Below are 23,437 nucleotides of genomic sequence, written 5' to 3'. Positions count from 1 at the left end.
AGGATCAAACTCAGGGGCACTTGACCCCTGAGCCACATCCCCAGCCCTATTTAGTATTTTATTTAGAGACAGGGTCTCACTGTATTGCTTAGCACCTCACTTTTACTGAGGCTGGTTTTCAACCCATGATCCTCCTGCCTCAGCCTCTAGAGCTGCTGGGATTACAGGCATGCGCCACAGCACCCAGTGTGTGGCTGCATTTTTACAGTGCATTTTACAATTCTTGAGGAAAAGGCAAAAACAGATCTTTTCTCAAGTGGTTTTCTCTTATTTTTAGAATTGTGCTATCTGATACAGAAGTCAATAGCACTTGAAATGTGTCTAGTCCAAACTGAGATGTGATATAAGTATAAAATACAGAGTACATATTTTGAACATTTAACGTGCACATAAAAAGAATGTAAAATCTTGATTATTTTTGATTCTGAATACATATTAAAATGTAATGATATACTGAATAAAATAAAACATCAAAATGAACATCACTGTTCTTTTTTAATATAGCTACTAGAAAATTTCAATTACTTTAAAACAACAGTTCTCAAACATTAGTGTGCATCAGAATCACCTGGAGGCCTTTTTAATTGCTGTGCCCCTCTCAGAGATACTATTTCTACTAAGCTCCCAGGTGTGGCTATGCCACTAGTCTGGGACCCCACTTTGAGTTGGCTGGTGCTATCTGAACAATTCAGCAATAAATATCAAGAGTCTTAAAAATATGCATACCATTTAATTCATGAACTTCATTTTAAAAATTTGTTTACTAAGGAAATAGATAATGACTGCAAAGAAGCAAACATAAAGATATTAAGACACTGTTGTAAGGAAAAATTGTAAATAAACTAAATACCAAATAAACTTCTAAAAGCTTTTAGAAATTTAATTCTAACAACAATGTGGAAGAGAGCACTTTTATATTGCATCCACTTCAAATAGTGATACTTAAAGCTCTCAGGGTGGATTTCAGAAGTATCTCAATGGTGTGTGTGTATTGGGGGGTGATGTAATGGATTTAATTATAAGAGTTTTATTTTATTTATTTTAATATACTTGTAACTTAGAATTATTTGACAAAGGATTCTATTTCAAAGAGGCTTGAAAACTACAGAATAAGAGTAATTCTAGATATAAAAACACATTCCCAACATATTTTCAAGTAAAAAATTAATCAGAACTATATAAAATGAATTTTTACTTAACACTACACATAATAATATTTTGAGCAATTACTCACTCTAGACAAAATCTTTAAGTGTTACTTATAGTTACTAAGTCTCACAACAATCAGCATCATTATGCCCATTTTACCTATGAATAAACTAGAACTCTGAATAAATAATTTGCCTAACATTATTCAGCTAATGTATAGATAATAAGTTTGTAGTTATTACCACTATATTTTACCACCTCTGGACAAATACGCAGGCATTAAGAAAATAATGAAAGAGCATATATGAAAATGTTAACAGAGGTTTATCTTTGAGTGGTAAACTATAGAGGAAATTTTGAATTTTATTTTTGGGTTTTCTGTATTTTTCAAATTTCACATGATCATGCATTGCTTCTGTAACCAGGAAAAAAATAAAGTTCTTAAGGTGTAATAATTTTCACATTACTTAAATAATAGCCATCTCTCCTTGGTAGCTTGTAAATCATTTCACTGGGACAGGAAGTAAAAGAAAAATGTCATCATTTCAACACAAGGTGTTCAAGCCTTTCATTTATTCACCAAATATTTCCTAACTATGTACCAGGAGATGGGTATTATGCAAAACATCAAGGACATGAAATTGGCTAAGGGAACACTCACAAAGTCTACATAACGTGCGATGTGCATTAATAGAAACATAAGCAAAGTATATAAGCAACAGAATGATTAAATCTAATGGGATAGGATGGAATGATCAAAAACTAGGTGGTGATATTTAGCTGAGTCTTAAAGAGAGAAGCTAACTTACTATTAAGAAAACTGAGAAGTGCTTAAATTGAAGAAGCACAATAAGAAAACATGGATGTATAGAAGCACAGGATGTAGCTTAGTGGTAGAGTGGAACCCTGGATTCAATCCCCAGCACAAATTTTAAAAAAAGTGATGTGTTTGGAGAACACTGGAAAGTTTCATGTGGTTGGAACCTAGGCTAGAATAAGAGGAGAAAGTTGGACAGTTAGTGTGGTGATGCAGGCTACTAACCCAACTTTATGAAGAGTCTTGAACATTCAGCCAAAACATCCAACCATGAGTACTAGGAGGTACCAATGGAGATGAATACCAAGGGAAAAAAATAAAGTTTGGCTTTTAGAAATTTAATTCTGGCAATTAGTGTAGAAGTGAAGCAGAACAGATTGGAGGCAAGAAGACTGGTTTGGGAAACCCTCACTATGAACATAGCCCACAAATTTTTTCCCATTATCAGTTGACTTTTCAAGACCATATTCCCACTATGCACTTTAAAGTCAATTAATTGATATAGACATCAGTTCCCTACATATAAAATAAAGAAGGTTAACTAGATGCCGTCTAGGACCGTGGAAGTATTTCTAGGCCTTAAGAACACACCACCATTACTTCCTTAATATTTGACTTTAAACAGAACTACGTGAAAACTTCTTTATTGTGAGACAATGGGTACTGAATGTGTTTTCATAATGTGCCAATTTTCTCAGATAATCATAATGCTTCACAGATATGACTATTGAGATTGTAAGGGAGAGTGAAGGAAGTATTGGTTGTGGAAATTTTTCTATACTTGAGAAAAGCTGAGTAGAAAACTTCAAGCATTTCACTGTACAGGGGCACACAGAAAAATATCATTTGCACCTTAAATCAAAACAATTATATAATTTTAAAAAGAAACACCTGAGTACATACTATTTCATTAATCCCACTGAGTTTGCCTGAAGTAAGCTTTGGTCTGGAAGCAGGCCTTGGAGGTGGGACAATGGTGCCTACAGAAAGAGGAGTTGTGGGCCTGGCTGGTGAGGGGGGAAAAAGAGAATTTGAAGATCATTAGTATATAGCAATCCTTATATAAAAACATTCTATTATAAAAGGAACTGTTAGGATTCAAAACTCATTTACTAGGATTTTTCAAAATATAAGTATAGGTTTTGTTCAAACACTGGGAATGTATCAAATACACTTTTTTTAAAGCTACCAATAATACTTCTGAAAAAACAATCATTAACCTTTCGACAAAACTGACATGCATGTAAATTTCACTCCTATTTCAACTATGTATTTATATATAAATTATAAATATTATTTATATATAAATTATTTATTTATATATAAATCTGATAAATTAATTGGTGAAAATAAACCAACTTAAAGCCAAATGTCATTATTACCAATATATCTGCTTTATAGACAGTAAGTCAAAACCAAGCCTTTGCATCTTTGCTTCAGAACTCCAAATAAAACACTTACCTTAAATAAACTTATTAATTTGACCTTTAAGTGGAATCACACTGTAACATTTTTAAGAATTAAAAACATTAAAAATATTCTATTAACTTGCTAAAATTATTTGCCCAAATCACTCCAGTTAATTTTGAAGTTTATATTATCTTTTCTTAAATTTTACACAAATTTAATGTTCAGTTTTTCAACACCATTTGCAAATTTTACAATGTTTAAAAATCTGTACCCCTGGTTTTGAAAACTCTTATTATAGCAGAAATTACCGAATGAAATTAAAAAGTGTACATCACCAAGTCACAATGAATTAGTGTAATCAAAGCAGAAATGAAGAATGGAGACAAATATGCTTAAATTATCTTTAAATAAATTAACTTTTAAAATTTCTTGATTCTATCTAAAATATGGATTATAATTCAGAGATAGATAGATACAAAGGGTAGAAAGAAATATATTCATCAAGTTCTACAAATTTACAAATATACGAAATTAAAATTATATATCTAAATGCATATATGGGGAAAAAAAGAGTAAAGATGAAGGTCCTTGGTTATCATTAGAGGAATGGAGGAACGAAAGGGAAGGGCATACAGGTTGTAAGAAAAGATATAAAGGAAAAAGATTAAATCACAAGCCTGAAAGTAAATGCATGGAAGTAGGGAATCATTTAGAAAGTATATCACATAAGGGGACAAAAAGATAAATGTTCGGGTCACTTGAGGAAAACAAAGTTAAAAAGAAATCAGCCCAGTGTGGTGGCACATGCCTGTAATCCCAGCAGCTCAAGAGGCTGAGGCAGGAGGATCTCAAGTTCAAAGTCAGCCTCAGCAATGGCGAGGTGCTAAGTAACTCAGTGAAACCCTGTCTCTAAATAAAGTACAAAATAGGGCTGGGGATGTGGCTCAGTGGTTAAGTTTAAAAAAAAAAAAAAAGAGGAAAGAAAGGGGAAGGGGAAAGGAAGGAAGGAATCAAGCCTAGATTCTGAGGTGCTGCCTTCTTCCAGTTAGCAACAGTCCTTGCATGCTATACTCATACTGTAAGCTGTACACTGGAAGAAATGTGCAACAACCTGAGGACCAAGCACTTCACTATGCTATGACATTATGTCCTTCAAAGATACGCTCATTATCAATGAAACCAGCACTCACCCATATACCATATGCCTAGCTTATTTCAAGCTTGTGAGACAGTTTTAACACAATAGAGGCATTTATATATGGAGCTTCACTAGTGATCAGGAGGCCTGTCCAAAGATTTAAACCAAGTCTGGTAAAAGTATGAAGTTCAGCTCCTTCAAACAATTAAAATTTTTTCTTTCAGTACCAGAGATTAAACTGAGGGGCGCTTAACCACTGAGCCACATCCCCAGCCCTTTTTTATATTTTATTTAGAGAAAGGGTCTGACTGAGTTGCTTAGGACCTCACTAAGTTACTGAGGCTGGCTTTGAACTTGTCATCCTCCTGCCTCAGCTTTCCGATCTGCTGGGATTACTGTGCCCAGCCAAATTGGCTTTTTGAGGAAAGCTAACAATTAGGTAGCCTCAGAAGAAGATTAATACAATTGTTTACATTTTCAGGTATTCTAATTGTACTTTGTTTTTTACTGGTGGAGCTCATTGCTATAAATATCTATCTGATGTAGTATTTCGAGAAACAGGAAGTCACTATAAAGCATAAAAACAATGGCAGTAAGAGCTAAGCTATATCGGTCCTCACATTAGGGAATAGACAACACATTTGTCAGATCATTCTTTTATCTGAACAAAGCAGAAACTAATTTAGAGTCTAGTAGCAATGTTAATGATGTAGAAGAAAATGACAGCATTGTTAGTGTATAGCCAGTAATTTTTCAGGACACATAGCATTATGGCAGAGGTCACTCTGATTTCAGAGATGCTGCTGATATAAGACATGCCATCCAAAGAACTGGGGAATTTGAAAGTATTTTCATTTTAACAATGCACTCTCAGGCACTTAGTTATTAACTGCAACATGTTCATCAAAAAGGAAGTCCACCAATTTTGTGACCATGGAACAAAGCAAACTTATCTGAGCTCTCTAGAGGTGCTGTTACTTCAGGATAAAACAGAGAATTAGGGGAAAAGTCTGGTGATGGATTTCTCTACACCCAGAGTCTGACCTGGTTTCAAGTAAATTTTCAATTATCACATACCTAGGTATATCAGTGGAAAAGGAAGTGATGTTCCTATTCTTCTCTTTATAGTAAGCTAAATAAAACAACTAAAAACCAGAAGCCACAGAAAATTTTAGAACTAAAATATATATCTATAAAGCCAAACAGTTCTGTTTTTCAGTTCTGTTACTTTAATTTCTTGGAACTAGGAAGAAAATTAATAAATACATAGAACAAGAGCATGAGCTCAAACTTTTTTTGTGTATGGTGCTGCTAGGGATTGAATTCAGGGCATGCTAGGCAAGCACTCTACCACTGAGCTGTATCACCAGTTCTCAAACTTTATACTAACTAAGGAAACAAGTATGAGCATAAGAAACCTCATGCATATGAAAAATTATATAAAATTAAAGGTCCAAAACTACATTAAGAACTATTTGTTTTTCCAGAGAAGCAAAGATAACTGTAACAGTCAGTATAAGGTCTAAAAAGATTTGACAAGGTGGCAAAGTGACAGTGCTGTGTACGTGTGGTACTCAACAAAGTTCCTGATTTACCAGTGATAAAATGGTCTTAGGAAGTACACTGAACTAAATGAGCACTGGAGTTCATATTAAAGACCAGTTTAATATTTTTCAAAATATCATTTTAAGGTTTTTTTTGCAGAATACAAGAGCTCCACTAATCCATGGGCAAAGAAGAAAATAGTTGACAGAGTACTTACCAAAGGGAAGGTAGGAGACATTTATGTTAAATTTTAAAAATACATACATGAATGATGTTATATGCTCATGTTTGAAATAAACTTGTATGCTTACTTATAGTTTACATGGCACAAGATGCAACACAAACTACTTTATGACCAAGCTCTAAGCATCTTTTCAAAACCTATCAGTTATTAACTAAAAATTAAGATTCTGAAAGAGACAAAGGACAGTAAGGAATAATTTCACAACATGGACCTTGCTAAAACGTGAAAATAGGTACCTGAATAGATGATGTTAAGGTTGGGGTAGAAGTGCATTACAAAAAATGCTGGAATAAAATTTAAGACATACTATTTCTTAATTTTACTTAGGGCAAGTTTTTAAAACAGAGAATCACATTAATGTATTGATCAGCTTACCCCAAAATTAATCCTGTTCAAGTGAAGGCTTAATAACAATTTCTATATAACAGGATAATTATCTCTTTTGAGCATCAGGAACATCTTTTGAGGGACAATATAAGTTATGACATTATTTTTCATATTACATAGGAAGGAATAAAAACATACTGAAATGAGTTGAAAAATCAGCAAAAGGTTAATGTTCTAACATTTTCCAAATATCAGATGAAAATGATTTTTTTTTCTATATAAATGAAGGTGGTATAGGTAAAACATTCTTCAGACAGGTAAAAAGAGGGACAATTTTTTTGAAAAGGAAGACTGTATCCAGTAAAGAAAACAACAAGAAACAATGGGCAGAATTACAAAGACATTTATAACTAAAGCCTCTGATACTCATTTGAAAATTTTTATTACATATTTTAATAAATCATTTATTTAAAGGATATTAAGAAAATTTAAAAATACTTCTTAGAACTCATTCTAAATACAAAACATCACTCTGACATTTGTACCAAACACAAAAGACAACTTCAGTTTTTCTGTAAATTACTTTCCTCAAACAATGTATTTGTAAGGTTCATTTTATAATACTAAACAATAACACACATCCATTGAGAAAGACTATGAGGTCACTTCCAAGCATATTCAACTATCAATTGATTTTTTTTCTGTTTTATAAGCATTAGGTACAGATTACCCTCCCTTCAAAATTCTAAACAGTGTTTAACTTTAAGGTTTTCTATGATCTATTTATAGTTTATTTTAAAAATATTTGCTCTTTAAATAGTTTAATTTTAAATACTAATATTTATCAATTGTAAAATATTTCAACATAGTTTTTCTTTTGTTAATCTGACAGAGTGTGAAAGATAAAACAATGATTTTAGAATTAGTAAAATCCAGGCTGAATTCTGTCTTTTATCATTTCCTGCCTATATGATCTTGAAGAACCTACTAATTAAGTTTTACCTTTTCTGGTGGTATTGGGGAATTGAACCCAGGGGCACTCTACCACTGAGTTATACCCCCAGCCCTTTCTAAATTTTTACTTTGAAACAGGGTGTCACTAAGTAGCTAAGGCTGGTCTTGAACTTGCAATCCTCCTGCTTCAGTCCCTCAAGTTGCTGGGATTACAGGTGTTTTCCACTGTGCCAGGCTAAGCTTTATTTATCTAAATCTATAAAAAGGGACAATAAAAAGAACTTCATGCAAATGTTAATGTGAGGAAATTAAATAGAATGAGTACCTCCTACCAGAGTGACACAGTAAGAATGCAGCAGATTTAAGTTTTCTCTCTGATTCCTGCACTCCTTTAACTTCAAGTTCTTACTGTATGGCAATTCAAAATCCCAGAAATGAGGGTAGAAGGTCAACTTAAAGTGATTTTATTTTCTCATTTTGAATAAGTAGTGGTTTCAAAAGCAGGCATTTTTGATACCTGGCTTGATTTTGGGCTAATGGAAACTTAGGTGTTTTGAGGAAAAGAAAAACAACATATTCTTGCCAAAACAACAACTAAAAAGCATTTATATTTTTTCATATATTACTTGGGTAGTGTTAAAGCCTTTCTGGAAAGCAGTTTGGCAATAAATATCAATAAGATTATCTTGTGACCCATGTATTTTATAGACAGATTATCACAAGGATATTATGAAATGTACACAAAATTTGTTATTTCCACTGATGCACATAATACTATAAAATTAGATGCAACTTGAATGTCCATCAAGAAAAGACTTTATCTCTTCCTATCATTGTGAAGCAGAATTCACCAAGCATTGGATTGTTCACCCACTAATGTCAAAGTGAAGAAATTCAATGAAGCGCGGGTAAACAGCGGGAGTAACTATGACTCTCTTAAGGTAGCCAAATGCCTCGTCAACTAATTAGTGACGCACATGAATGGATGAACGAGATTCCCACTGTCCCTACCTACTATCCAGCGAAAGAAAAGACTTTATATTAATGCATATCTATGTATGTGAATTATCTAGAAACAATAAGAATTATTATTTGGGCAATTATATGGAATGATAGCTAGAAATAAATGGTACCAATTTTCAACACAATTGGCATTTGATAAATTTTTATTCTTTAAGCCTTAGGAACTTTACACTAAGTTAACCAAAACAGTATGAAATTACATCTATCTGCCAATATGATCAGAGGAAAAATCTATATAAGTTTTAGATCATTAAATACAAGACACGAGTGGTAAATACATCAATTAGAAAAAAAGTGACTACTGTGTTCCTCTGGTGTGTGTGTGTGTGTGTGAGAGAGAGAGAGAGAGAGAGAGAGGAGAAGAAGAAGGAGGAGGAGGAGGAGGAAGATGAGGAGGAGGGGGAGGAGGGAGGGAGGGAGGGAGGAAAGAAAGGAAAAGAAAGAGCATATATATTTACCTGATGATGATGAAGTTAGTGAAGCTGAAGATGATGAATCAAGAGATGGTCCAAATAGGGGGTCCCAAGCGAGTAAATCACTGGTTCCTTTTCTACCACACCATTTTAAAAAATAAGGGTTTTAACAAAATAATATCTTATTAGTATAAAAACTAGTCACATTATTTGTTTCATAGAATTCTTTTTTTTTTTTGGTGGGGGTGGGCAGTACCAGGGACTGAGCTCAGGGGCACTCAACCACTCAGCCACATCCCCAGCCCTATTTTGTATTTTATTTAGAAACAGAATCTCACTGAGTTGCTTAGTGCCTTGCCATTTTGCTGAGGCTGGCTTTGAACTTGCAATCCTCCTGACAGCCTCCCCAACCACTGGGATTACAGGCATCCACCACTGTCCCTGGCTTGTTTCGCAGAATTCTAATAGCATAATCAAAATGATTAAAAAGTTGGGTACTTTGCCAATGATAACCAGTAGGGAAGATTAATCTCCCTCAATCATACTTTATTAGACTCCCTTAACCTTGGGAATGGGAATAATGATTTTAGTTTTGCAAATGGAGAAAAGCAGCATAAAAAGTCTAAATGAGCTATTCAAACACACAGAGCTACTTGATTCTAAAAGTCGCACCTAACACCCAGTCTTGAACAGAAAATTTAAGTGATTAACACATGTACCATCTTAATTGAGACACTTCCCCATTTTGAAGTTCACAAAATACAGTCTATAAAGTCATGGTCAAAACTGAAGGAAGAGCAGGGTGTGTGGTGGTGCACACTTGTAATCCCAGCAACTCAGGAGGCTGAGGCAGGAGGGAGAATCACAATTTCAAGGCCAGCCTCAGCAACTTAGTGAAGCTCTAAGCACTTAGTGTGACTCTGTATTAAAAAAAAAACAAAAACAAAAAAACACCCTCGCACCGCAAAAAAAATAAATAAAATAAAAAAATAAAAAGTGTCGGGGGAAATGACTAGTGGTAAGTGCCCCTGGGTTCAATCCCCAGTATCAAACAAAAACAAAAACATTTTCATGAGAACAACTAGTTGAAATACAGATATGTATAAACTAGAATGTCACCATTTATTTAGAAGTAGTGAGGCCACCAAGACCAACTGCAGTTGAACACATTTAAAGAAAAATCATCCCAAAACTCCAATATGGTATTTTACAATTTAGAAAAGAGAATGCTAAAGAACACTTTACTATAATTAAAATTCTAGAGGTAACTAACTCTACAGAAAATTCTCTAGAAAAAAGGACGAAAGGATGATACTAAAAATTTAAATGTGATGAAAAGGAAGGGAATAAGAAGCAGAGCACAGAGGATTTTGAGGGCAGTAAAAATACTCATAATGGGGGATAAATGCCACTATGTATTTTTTTTTATTTCTTTAGTTGTTGATGGACCTTCATTTTTCATTTATTTATATGCACTGCTGAAAATCGAACCCAGTGCCTCATACATGCTAGGCAAGTGCTCTACCAATGAGTTACAATCCCAGCCTGCCACTGTATTTTTAAAACCCATAGAATGTACACCACCAACAGTAAACTCCAATGTTAACTATGGACTTGGAGTGATTATGATGTATCAAAAATTTAGGTTATAACTGTAACAAATATACCACTCTAGTGAGGGATTCTGATAGGGAAGCTAAGGATATGTATATGAGAAACCTCTATACCTTCTGTTCAATATTGCTCTGAACTGAAAACCTTTTTTAAACAATGAAGTGTACTTAAAAAATACAGAACTTACTCATTGGGTGCAACAGATGGCTTTGATTTTGTTAACTCCTCATCTAATTAAAAAAATAAAATGTTATGAGAAAAATTCAGAATCTGAGAAATAAAACATTTTAATGAAACAAAAAACTTCACATATTCCAGTGCTATGAACAAGTTAAATTTTGGAACTGGTAAGACAGACAATTATGAAGAAAAAATAAGTTAAGTTGAATATCTGCTGAATCTTGATTTCTTCCAACAGCTTCAGTAAGGAATTACTTAAGTCAACTACAACATTCATTAAAATAAAATTACTTTTTTTTTTTTTTTTCTGGTGGTGGTGCTGGGGATTGAACCCAGGGCCTTGTGCTTGTGAGGCAAGCACTCTACCAACTGAGCTATATCCCCAGCTCTAAAATTACTTTTTACAGAAGATAAAATATGGTCTGTAAGTATAAAAATTATAAGAAATGTTTAAAAACATATATATTTTACTAAAGAATGCTAATTGATTAATCATAAAACAGTTTTCAGGTTCTAATTATTATACTGACTAAAAGTGATTACCTCTTAAAGAAAATCCTATTTCAAAAATTTAAAAGTTTTTATAGCAATCTGGAGCAATAGTCTGCTGTCACCTTTTGCACTTGTTATGTGTATCATTTCATAAGCAAGTAACAAACAGGAGAATCACATTAGTACTGCAAACGTCATGCTGGATGCATAAGCAACTTTCCCTGCACCTTAACAGTCTGCATCACCAAGTACTAGTTGATGAATGCAAAGTAAATCAATATGGGTAGCAGCAGCAAACTTCAGAGGTGTACTACTCCGTACACAACACCCAATCACACCACATTCTTCCTTTTGGTTCAGTTGGGCTCTTTGTTCTGCCTCAAAGTACTTGTTGTACTCTTCTTCATTTATCTTCATTTTCCCCACAACCTCCATCATTAAGCTCATCAATGTATCTTTTTCAATGGAAAACCTTAAATTTATTTTGATATGTACTATAAATTTAACAGGTCTTTGTAGTGCTAGAAGTTTAATTAGGATTGATGTTTTGGTTTTTGTTAGTCATTCTGTTTACAAAATTACACAGCTTTCAAGTTTGCTGCCTGAACTCTTTTTTTTCCCATAACCCTTATTATTTTTAATGCGTGATTCTGCAAAAGGTGCCAACACCCTAATGGTTTTGATATTACTAATTTCCTATTTGCAAAACCATATAACAGAAATTGCAATTATGATATGATTTAAAAATAGGTAACATTAAAGATTACTGATTTTATAAATGACTTTTGGCTACTGCAGAGTATGCAAATGAAACATTTTAACATCTTTCATCAGTACTCTTTGGTTTTCTTGATTTCAGAAAAATTCTGTAGTCACATGTAAAAGTTTAAGGTGTCTCTTAGTGCTCCACGAAATAATATAGGTAATTTGTTATATGTTTAAAATAAGTGTGCTTCTAGTCCATCATTAAAGATTGGTAATGATAAAAAGACTATTTATTTCTACAACTATAAGGTTACAAGACTATCAAATTGCCCAATAAACTAAAATAATCGATACATAAAATAACCAATTCAGATATCAAACTTACTAGACGAATTCCGATTCATCTGTACCTAAAACAGAAATGCAAAAACTAAGTACTACTAAACAAATAATTTAATCCTGTAATGAAATAGCTGGTAGAATGTTAATACTGGGAATCTAGTTTTAAGCTGTTTTTAGTATATTTGCTCAACTGTAAACTGTATTTACATAAAATATATAGAGAAAACTCTGCAGTTGTTTTATAATAAAAAAGAATACATGTAACTTTAAACTGCAAGAAAATGTTCTTAGAAAACAATATCTGCAGCAAGATACTATAAGCTACTGATATAAATAATTTAACACAAATATTTTAAAAATTAAGATTTAAACAGTACAATGTTTTTTTAAAAAGTCAATGAGCAAAAATGTAAAATATTGCACTTACTGGACTGTGTCTCTAGTAGTACATGGAAAGAAAAAGAAAGACATAGTGTCAGTACAGAATTTAAGTTACCCTATTTTCCTGCTCTAATAAATTTTCTATTCCCTTCTGAATCACACCTAAAATATGTGTACCTTAAAACACATACATTGTTAGAGAGGGGGGAAAAAAGATTGCTTATATAAGCAAAATGAGCAACAAAATATACTCAAAAATACCATTTTTTTCAAATCCATGTTAACTATGAAAATTTTTAAATTCATTTATGTTCATCTTAAAACAAACAGAAAATAAAGAGCACAAAAGATAAAATTCAAAACCACCCTCCACCTCACTACTCAAAGAGAAATGCTTAACATTTTGATATATACAAGCAATCATCTAGGCTTTTACTTATTTATACGAGTGTTTTAAATTAGTTATGCTTTTACTAATAAAATTTTTTAATAGTTCACAATTCTCTCTATATACCACTCTTGATGTTAAATAGTAATGATATAATAAAACATCACTTTAGAAATCCTTTTTGGGTTGGGGATATAGCCCACTGGTAGAGTGCCTGCCTAGGAAAAGCACAAGACCCTGATTTGATCCCCAGCACCTTGTGAGAGAGAGTTTTCTACAATTAAATTCCAAAGTACATGTCTGGGAGAAAAGCACTTTTCCCAAACAAATATATATATACTACCAAATATATAATATACTTGTGTGTGTGTACACTACCTAAAATGTATAATATAATTATACAATTGTATAATTAGATAATATAAAATGGAAGGACTTTTATTTTTCATTATTAAGAAAAATAGATTTAATACTAATTAGGATAATGCATAGACATAATTTGTTATTTAATCTGAGACATATTTTTCCCCCACAGTGTAATATTTCTGAATTTGGAATATGACATTATTAATGAAAAGATTTATTTTAGTAATGTTTTTAATGGTTTTTTTTCCCCCCTTAAAAGTCAGTGTTACAGTGACAAAAAAAAAAAAAAAAAAGAAAGGAAAAGTAAAGAGGGGCTGGGTAGAGTATGTGCCTACCATGTTCAAGGCCCTAGGTTTAAAACCCCTATAAAGGATATAATTTAATTTTGAAATTCACAGAATTTACTTTTATGTAAGGTTCACAAAATATGGAATAAAAACTTTTAAATTAGGTAAGAAAAATATTAACACTGCCAGTTCACAAAATTCCGAGACATATACCATTGTTTATAAAATACAAAAATGACAGTGAATTCTCTACATTTTCACTTTCTTGTAAAATACTTTCAAAGCAAGCAAATCTAGGCCAATGTCAAAAGTTTATTTTCTTCTATAAAAATTATAAACTAAATATTTTCTTATCTAACATGTTCACTGCTAAATTGATGTGTTAACTTTTTATAATGCTTAAAATCAACCAGTTCCAGGTAGATGAGATTAAAAAAAATTAAAAATAAAGATGTCTCTGTGAAGAGTACAAATTTATTCATGTTCTTACTTACAGATATTGCTGGTGAGAGTGTAATATTCCCTATAGAAACTTTTAATTCATCCAAAGAAGCCATTGTGTGATGTGAATTATTTGGATGCATAGGCTTGATTTCTATACGGTATTTCTTTGGTTCTTCATCTTCAGAGTCAGAATCACTAGATGAGTAGAAATGGTTCTCTTTGGTATGTGAATATCAGTTAAAGAATTTAGTTTTTAATTTATCCTATTGCATAACCAGTTTTCTACACATTTATTAAAAGGAACAAAACTAAAGGGTAAAAGTAACACATAAAATGATTAACCTGTTAATGAAAACATGTCAAAGAATACAGTCAGATTTTGCTATAATTAAAAATTTTAAGAGGCTTTAATTAACACATTTTTTTGCTGTAACCACCTACTTAAATGCCAACATGATCCCTAAGAATACCCAAATAATGAAAGGATATCATTCTGATTTCCTTCTGGTTTAATACTATAACCTTCTTCATCTACATCAGGAATGTTCTATGGAAGGAAAAAAATATTGTAAAAACAATTCCAATTTACAAAAATATTAAAGATCAGCAAAACATCCTCAACTATTAGTGAGGAACTAAATTATTTATCAACTATCAATAGGTGAATAAAGTTTTTAACACTGTGGGAATATTAAATCTTTTTAATTAGCTTCAAATGATACTCTATGCTTCAGATGTCTAAAGAAAGATCTGCAAAATGAACAGGAAAAACAACTCAATTTCAGGGCAAGAAACTACCAAGATGAAGACCAATTCAGAGTGCTCTACATCTCGTTTCTTTTCTGAATCAGGAAGAGTAAGTGAATTTTTAAAAAGCACGATGAAGCTGAATATTCTCAATGCTATAAGAAGTTGTATGAAATATAAAACATAGTGTCACTTTAATTAGCTTAAAACCTGGAAGAACTAATCAATTTATCTAGTACAGTGCATCAGTATCTGCCAACATCTCATGAAGAGGTGTCACATGCCTCCTGAGAGAGGAGTGGCCTTGATAAAATGAAACAAATGAAAAAAAAAACTTGAACATAAATCTGATTAAACACTTAGATCCAAATATCAATTTACATAACAGAGGAGGAAAACATAATACACTATGGGAACACAATCATCAAAACTATCCAGTCTCTTCAACAAATAAAGAGGGATGGAAGAGGAATCTATACAGCAGGACTTAGACATGTGAACAAATTCAAACAAAGGGTAATAAAACTGACACCAATGATAAATAAACAATGAAATGTTACCTGAAAATACTGTTATCATAAATTATTTTTAAGTGTGATCACACTGTGATTTCATCTTAGATATAAACATGAAAGAGGTTCTGATGAAATTATAGTGTCTGAAATTTGGACATGGAAATAAATGGGCAGGATTGGCTGTGGAAAGTTGTTGAGTATATGAGAGGCCATATACCATTATATGTATTTTGTATTTCTTTAAAATTCTTCTTATAAAAAGTTAAAAATAGTCTAACTGGCAGTTATTAAGAATTCACAAGTTGCTAATATTAAAATTAGATGGAAATTAGTTTCAAAGCATTTTAAAGGCTTCAAGAGGAGTCTTCTTTTGACACCATAAAATTAATTAAGAGGAAAGAAGAAGAAAAGAGGATGGTAAATGAGGAGACCTAATATAAGCAAAGATAGGAAAGAGGAACAAATAAATCAGGTGTTCAGGGAAACTTTTTTTTAAGTTAAAGGCAACTGGACATACCTGAAAGCAGAAGAGGAGCCAATAAATATAGCTGTTGCAAAAATAAGAGGATAATGGGCTGGGGATATAGCTCAGTTGGTAGAGTGCCTGCCCCACAAGCACAAGGCCCTGGGTTCAATCCCCAGCACCGCAAAAAAAAAAAAAAAAAGAGGATATAAAATGGGAACAAGGTCTACAAAGAGTGAAGAAAAGGAGGAAGAAGAAAGAGAGGAGGGGGAGGAGGGAAAGGAGGGAGAGGAAGAAGGGAAGGAAGGGAGGGAGGGAGGGGCGCACAAAAGAGAAAGGAGGAGGAGGAAGAGGAAGAGGAAAAAGGAGGAGGAGAAAGGAAAGAGGTGGGGGGAGGAGGAGGAAGAAGAACAAGAGAAGGAGGAGGAGGAGTAGAGGAGGAGGAGGAAGAAGAAGAAACCAAGACAAAACAAGGAAGTTCAAAGGCTGGCAAGGTGGTGTACACCTGTAATCCCAGTTACTCTGGGGGCTGAGGCAGAAGGATTACAAATTGGAGACCAGCCTCACCAATTTAGCAAGAAAGACCCAGTCTCAAAATAAAAAAAAATAATAAATAAAAGGGCTGGCTATGTAGCTCAGTGGTAGAGGGCCCCTGGGATCAACTTCCAGTACTATAAATCAAACAACATACACACGGAGAGATGCATATACTACATGAAATACAGTATCATCAATGGGCTCATTCATCTCTTTAACAGCTGTTTAAAAGTATTAAAGCAAATGTAGTAAAAATAGATATAAATGTGAACTGTATTATTTTATTCTTGCATTTTTATCAGTTAGAAATTATTTCTAAATAAAGTCAAAAAGAAAAAGAGAACGAAAGAATACTGCCTCAAAATGCCAAGTACTGCAGCAAAAATCCTCTTACTGATGATGAGGTCTGCTAGTCTTTCTCTAATCACTTTGTAAAGTTCAGCAAGAGAGGTATGAAGGATTGCGAAGTCAGGCAAAGTACAAGATCAAGGAGAAGTGAGCATAGCACTGCCATGGCAAGAACTTCCAGTCCAAATAAACAGTCAACTGTAGTCACTAGTGAGTTAACAATTAAAAATCAAGACTGGATACGGAAAAACAAATGGGGAGCAAAAAGATTTCACGAATGAAAAGATGACAAATGCCATTAGTGTGGCACTAGAAGTACAGCACTGTTTTGAGCTCTACATAGTGCCTGCTGATATGCAAATATTACTTTAGAATACTTTAAAAGTAAAGAAACTTTGTCAAGCGTGAATTCATGAGAAGTCAATGAAAAGTGTTGTTGTTGTTGTTTTTCAAATCATCACTGTTACAAGTACACTAGAAACCTATCAGGTACAGGAGTCCCCCCACTTACCCATGGTTTCATTTCATAAAATTTCAGTCACTTGTGGCCAATTATGGTCTGAAAATATTACACTGAAACCCCCCCCCAAATCAAAAATTCACAAATTTTAAGTAACTTTATAGTACATTTCTATAACAGCTATTCTATTTTATTATTGTTGCTAATCTTACTGTGCTTACTTTATTAAACTTTATCCTACATATAGTTACATATATAGAAAAAAACAGTTTGTTTCAGGCATCCACTAGAGATCTTGGAATACAGCTACCCCTCTTGGATAAAGGTGGACTAAGGTATTTAGTCTCCTGGAAGTTCTATCAGACTACATAAATACCCAAAGTAAAGGAATCAGTATATCAAGGAGACACTTGGCATGCCCATGTTTACTGCAGCACTATTTATAATAGCCAACACATGGAATCAGTCTAGGTGTTCATCCACAGATGAATGGATAAAGAAAATGTGAAACACACACACAAAACTATTATTCAGACACAAAAAGAATGAAATTGTCATTTGCAGCAATATGAATTAGCCCAAAGGACATTACGTTAAATGAAATAAGTCAAGCACAGAAAGACTGATACCACTGATCTTACTTATACGTATAATCTAAAGAAATGAAAAATGTCTGAGGTGATGAACATGTCAGTTACTCTAATCTGATCATTTATTATTACATGCATGTGTTGAACTATAACCCATAAAATTGTATGATTATGTTGATTCAAATTTTTAAATTAGCTGGGCATGGTGGCACGCACCTGTAATTCCAGCAACTCAGGAGGCTAAGACAGAAAAGATAGCAAATTCAAAGCCAGTTTTAGCAATTTCTCGAGGCCCTAAGCAACTTAGTGAGACCCTGACTCAAAATTTTTTTAAAAAATGAAAAAAGGGTTGGGGATGTGGCTCAGTGGTTAACTGCCCCCAGGGACTAATCCCCGGTATTAAAAAATTTTTTAATTATATTTTTAATGTATATAGTTATGAAAAATAATTATCAATTGCTAAAATAAGTATAATAAAATGTTTAAAATGAGATCAGCAGAACAGATTCAAAAAGTCATGTTCCAACTATATAAGAAACTCACTTCAAATTTATAATGATATACATAGGTTGAAAGAAAAAGGCTGGAAAAATATATCATGCAAACATTAATAATAATAAAAAAGGGAAAAGTGGCTGTTTTCATATTAGATAACATAAATTTCAGAAAGAAAATTACCAGGGCAGAAAGGAACATAATGTCCACACAAAAAACTATATACAATGTTCACAGAGACTTTATTTCTAACAATCAAAAACTGAAAGCAACTGAAATGTTCTACAACAGATCAACAGTTAAACTTTGGTACATGCATTTCAAGGAATACTACTCAGCAACAGAAAAGAATTAACTCAATATACACAACAACCTGGATAAATCTCCAGAGACTTGTGCTCAGGGAAGGTGAAAAAACCAATCCCAAAAAGGTACTATGTGATTACCTTTATAAATGTTCCTGGACTGACAAAATTATACACATGGAGAAGAGATTAGTGGATACCAAGGTTAAGGAGCATGTGGGGATAGAGGAAAAGTGCCTGGTACAGAGGCAACCAACATGAGGGATCTTTGAGGTAATGTGAATGTTGTTTTGATTCAATTTGTTTCAATATTCTAGTTACATATTCTACTATAGAAAAAAGGAATCAAGAAAAAAGGAATGTCAGGTACACAATATTGTTCTATATTACCTTTGCAACCTTCTGAAAAGCTACAATTATTTCAAAATAAAAAGGGTTTTGATTTTGTTTGAAGCAGTAATTCTAAAAGTACTAGCTTTTCAATGCTAACACTATTCACAGAAATCTGATATTAATAAAATGTTAGCCTGGCATGGTGGTGTACACCTATACAGCTACTAGGGAGGGTGATGCAGGAGGATCACAAGTTCAAGGCCAGCCTAGGAAACAGACCCTGGCTCAAAATGAGAAATAAAAGGGGGTTGGGATGTAGCTCAGTCATAGAGTGCTTGTATATAGTATGCACTAGCTCTGGGTTCAATACTCAGTACTGCAAATTACTAACATAAATAAATTAAATTAAAACCCACACACTGCCTAGTGCATATCATTATTCATTCAATCCACAATTTCTACATTAGGGCTCACATTGTTGGGGTAAAGCATTACATGGAAAGCAGTATGAAGAACAGGAAACTTGACTCATCAATTTTAAAGGCAAGTATTGTGGTAGTAGTAGTGAATTTTTTAAAAATATACTACAAGGGAGCTTAACAGTCAATGGAATATTTTGAATTTTTTCTCTGGCACTAGGTTTATTGGCCAAAAAAACAAAACAAAACAAAACAAAAAATGAGCAATCTATACTCTCAAAAGATGGAATCAACTCTCAAAAGATGGAATCTCCCAATTTAATTTTTTGAAATTACATATACCTTTTTAAAAAAGAACAGGAAATGAAAAATAATTTTTCTACCAAGACAGCCTAATGATGCTTTTAAAAATAATTAGTAAGACATGGCCATGGACAGGTTACAAATAAAAAAAAATTAGCCATAAATAAAAAGAAAAAAAAGAAAATCTTCTTTCCATGCTGACCAACACTGTAATCCCTCTGCTCAAAGGTAACCACAATTAAGTAAGTGTCTTGTAACTTATTTAAAAAAAAAAGTTAAACAATAAATCTACATATTTATATTACTTTTAAAACAGCAACTGCTTCAAAGACTATACTTTATTTTAATTAGTAAGTTCTTTCCATATCAGCAGACACAAATCAACCTAATTCTTTATAACATCTGACTACTACCCTGTCAAAGGAATGTTTAATAATTCATTTAACCACTTCTCATTTTGAAGGATGTTTTGATGTTCCAGTTTGTTGCTAAGTGTAATATAATGTTGAAATTAATATCGATTCCTCCCACCTCCCCCACCTTCTATAAATGCATATGCCTTGATTAAGAGTGTGTTACTACGTGTGTATACTGTAAAGATATGATGTTTTGTGAATACAGCCATTAACAGTAAATTCCTAGCAGGGAACTACAAAGTCAAAAAGAATGTACATTTCTTATTTGGAGTAATATTGTCAAGTTATCTACAAAACAGGTTATAGATTTACATTTTTACCACATGTGATTAGAGATGATAATATTTTCATTTTAATTTGCTTTAGTTTGAGTAACATTTTTCATGGTTGTTCAGCATTTTTATTTTTATGAAAACTACCTGTTTTCATCCTACATCCTTTTCCTACTAGGCATTTTCTTGACTTTCATACTAATCTGGACAAAGATTTTTATAAATGAAAGTTAACTAGTCTCCTGTCACATGTCTTGCAAATACAGTCTCCTAGTCTGCTTCAGTGATTCAAATTATCTTAAGATACGTATTTTTTAATTTTATGTTTTTCATTTCTACGTAGTCAAATTTATCAGTCATTTCTTACATAGCATTAGAATTTTGTATTCTCTTTAGCCTTTCTCTACCCAGAAAAGTACTGGCTAAACTTCAAAATTGTATAATAACTGATCATTATGGAATAGTATCAATAAGCTGAGAAAATTATGTCTAATTTAAGAGAGTGTATGTAAAGTAAAACATAAAACATTAAAGGATTTTATTCAATGTTTCAATCATCAAATAAATAACTGAGATACAATATGCATGATGAGAACTGTACTAAATGTGAAATGCATCTGCTTTTTCATTAATTAGTTAACCAAGGGCATCGAACAGGCAAGTACTAAGTAAACATTGTAACTTCAGAAATACTGATGATTTTTAACTCATTGGAAGTCTACTTCTTAGTTTTCATATAATTTATTAACAAATCTTAATCTTCTTGTTTAGAAGAAATATGAAATATGAAAGTTTTACATAAGTTACAGAAAACGATGTTTTACAAAATATTTTTAATTTTTTATTTTAGAAGATCATTATACTGTAAAAGATCAAAAAGTTTTGGGGCCAAAGGAAACAAGAGTTATGCAAACAAGAAAATAATCTAAAGAAAGAGAATATTTAAAACTTCTGTACTTATCAATACAATCAGTATTTAAGGAACAATTTGAAAAATAATCTGTCTGCACATTATTTGGTATTTACTCTTTTACTGAACCCACTGGGAGCTCCATTTAATATCTTCCTTAATTATATATATATATATATATAAAAAATACATTTAACCAAGAAATATAAATAAACCTCCTTTAAAACTAAATAAATGAACAGAAAAATACTAACCATGTTTGTTGTTTCTAAAATGACAATCTCTTAAATGACACTCAAATGCATGAACAAATAAGGCAGTAGTATTTTAATAGAGCTAAGACTAAATTAGTAAAAGCACCACTGTAATTTATAAAACAAAGGATACAGATATTCTATCTGGCATGTTTCCCAAGAAAAAGCATAATGATATGGCACCACTCCAATTTTAAAAGTAAAATGTCCACTTTTCATAGGTAGTTGAAAAATACTTTCTATTTCATAGGAAAGCAATCTGGCAGAGACATTTTTAAAATAAGTTTCATAGTGAATTTATACTAACATGGTTAATATTTTTCTTTTAAAGATTTGTTAATTCAAACATGCTAGCTTTTTTCTGATGAAAAGAACTAATATGAATTGTATCAAAGGTAAATCTACTTACAAGTGAATCTGCATCAGGGCATTCCCTATTAAAACAAAGTAAAAGAAACATTCAACTATTAGAATTGTCACTAATTATGCCATATTTAAAGTATTTATTTGGTATATAAACATAACTTTTACTTAAATTCTACAAAAATATTTAGAGAAATCAAATTATGAAGATTAAATCATACCAAATTATTTTAAAATTCAAAAAAAGAAATTTCTTTACCCATAACACCTGACAAAAACAAAAACAGCTTTCAAATACACTAAAAATTACTTTCAAAAGCATTTTTTCCCATGGATACTCATACATAGTATCAAGAAAGTTGGCAGTTCTATAAAGCTTTCTAATGGCTTTTCATTCTCTCAGTAGAGGAAATTTTTTTGTCTGTTTTAAATCCCTTGCTGAAGAAAACTTGGCTTTAAAAAGTAAGGTCTACATTTAAAGCAGCAAGTATTCTACCTTAAAACCAGTGGATAATTTATATTTATTGGTAAATAAAATTTTAAAATAATTTTAAACACTTCAGTTTTATTTTAAGTATTTTTTATAACTCAGTATACAGGGAAGTCATAACTGGTTTTCTCCAAACATGCTAAACAAGAAAACTTCCAGTTGGAGTAATTTTGAAATCTAATATAGTATGTAGCTGAGAACTAATATTCTATCACATAATCAATGAACAAATACTGAATTTTCATATAAGCTAGTGAAAGCTATTATTTTAAATGTTGAACTAAAACATAAAATCAGAATACATGAAATTAAGGCCACTGAGAACATGAGGAATAAGGTTAGAAGAATTTCTTTGTATATAATCTAAAACAAATGCATAAGAATTTAGAATGCAGATTTAAAAGGCATTTAGATCTTTGACATGAAATAATTAATGCATACAATATAAGAATCTTATAGAAACAGGTAGTCTCTATCTACAGAAAGACTAAGCACAGACCAGAAAAATCTGTGAATTTAAGAGTTATGTTAAAGAAAGACAGGATAAAATACATTTAAAAATGAAAAAGCATAAATCACTACAGTGCTCTTAAACTAAATGGAAGCACCAAATAAACAGGGTAAATGCAAACCCCATGTGTTTTTACATTCACTTAAAAGCCACTTAACAAAAGTCAGGCACAGTGGCACACGCCGGTAATCCTAGCTACGAAGGAGGCTGACGTGGGAGGACTGCTTGAGTACAGGAGTTCAAAACTAGTCTGGGCCACAAAGCACAATACCAAGACCCCATCTCAAAGGCGGGGCAGGGAGTCACTTAAAATTGCAGTTTAAAATAGTTTCCTTACTCATACATAAGGAATAGTATATGGGGAAAAAAATGCATGCTTTGAGGAAATGCTCCAGAAAATCACAATAATAACATATTTAATTCTTCTAGAGAATTAAATCAATCAAGATATTAGAACATTTCCATTTTTTCCTTTTTTAAAGATACA

General features: G+C 32.3%; 1 protein-coding gene across 1 annotated transcript in view; it reads right to left on the bottom strand.

The window, feature by feature from the left end:
• Window positions 1-23,437, bottom strand: part of FCHO2 (FCH and mu domain containing endocytic adaptor 2) — a 142,560-nt gene that overhangs the window by 22,057 nt on the left and 97,066 nt on the right. The window contains exons 11-18 of the mRNA XM_079146111.1: window positions 21,996-22,020; window positions 14,709-14,766; window positions 14,270-14,445; window positions 12,781-12,792; window positions 12,397-12,421; window positions 10,822-10,864; window positions 9,066-9,157; window positions 2,870-2,973 (exon numbers count right to left, since the gene is read on the bottom strand). Coding sequence (XP_079002237.1) covers window positions 2,870-2,973; window positions 9,066-9,157; window positions 10,822-10,864; window positions 12,397-12,421; window positions 12,781-12,792; window positions 14,270-14,445; window positions 14,709-14,766; window positions 21,996-22,020 — 535 coding nt within the window. The remainder of the gene's footprint in view (window positions 1-2,869; window positions 2,974-9,065; window positions 9,158-10,821; window positions 10,865-12,396; window positions 12,422-12,780; window positions 12,793-14,269; window positions 14,446-14,708; window positions 14,767-21,995; window positions 22,021-23,437) is intronic.

Source organism: Sciurus vulgaris (genome assembly GCF_902686455.1).
Source record: "Sciurus vulgaris genome assembly, chromosome: 6".
Taxonomy (NCBI): domain Eukaryota; kingdom Metazoa; phylum Chordata; class Mammalia; order Rodentia; family Sciuridae; genus Sciurus; species Sciurus vulgaris.
Note: the sequence above shows the minus strand (reverse complement) of the source record. Positions and strands in the feature narration are given on the sequence as shown.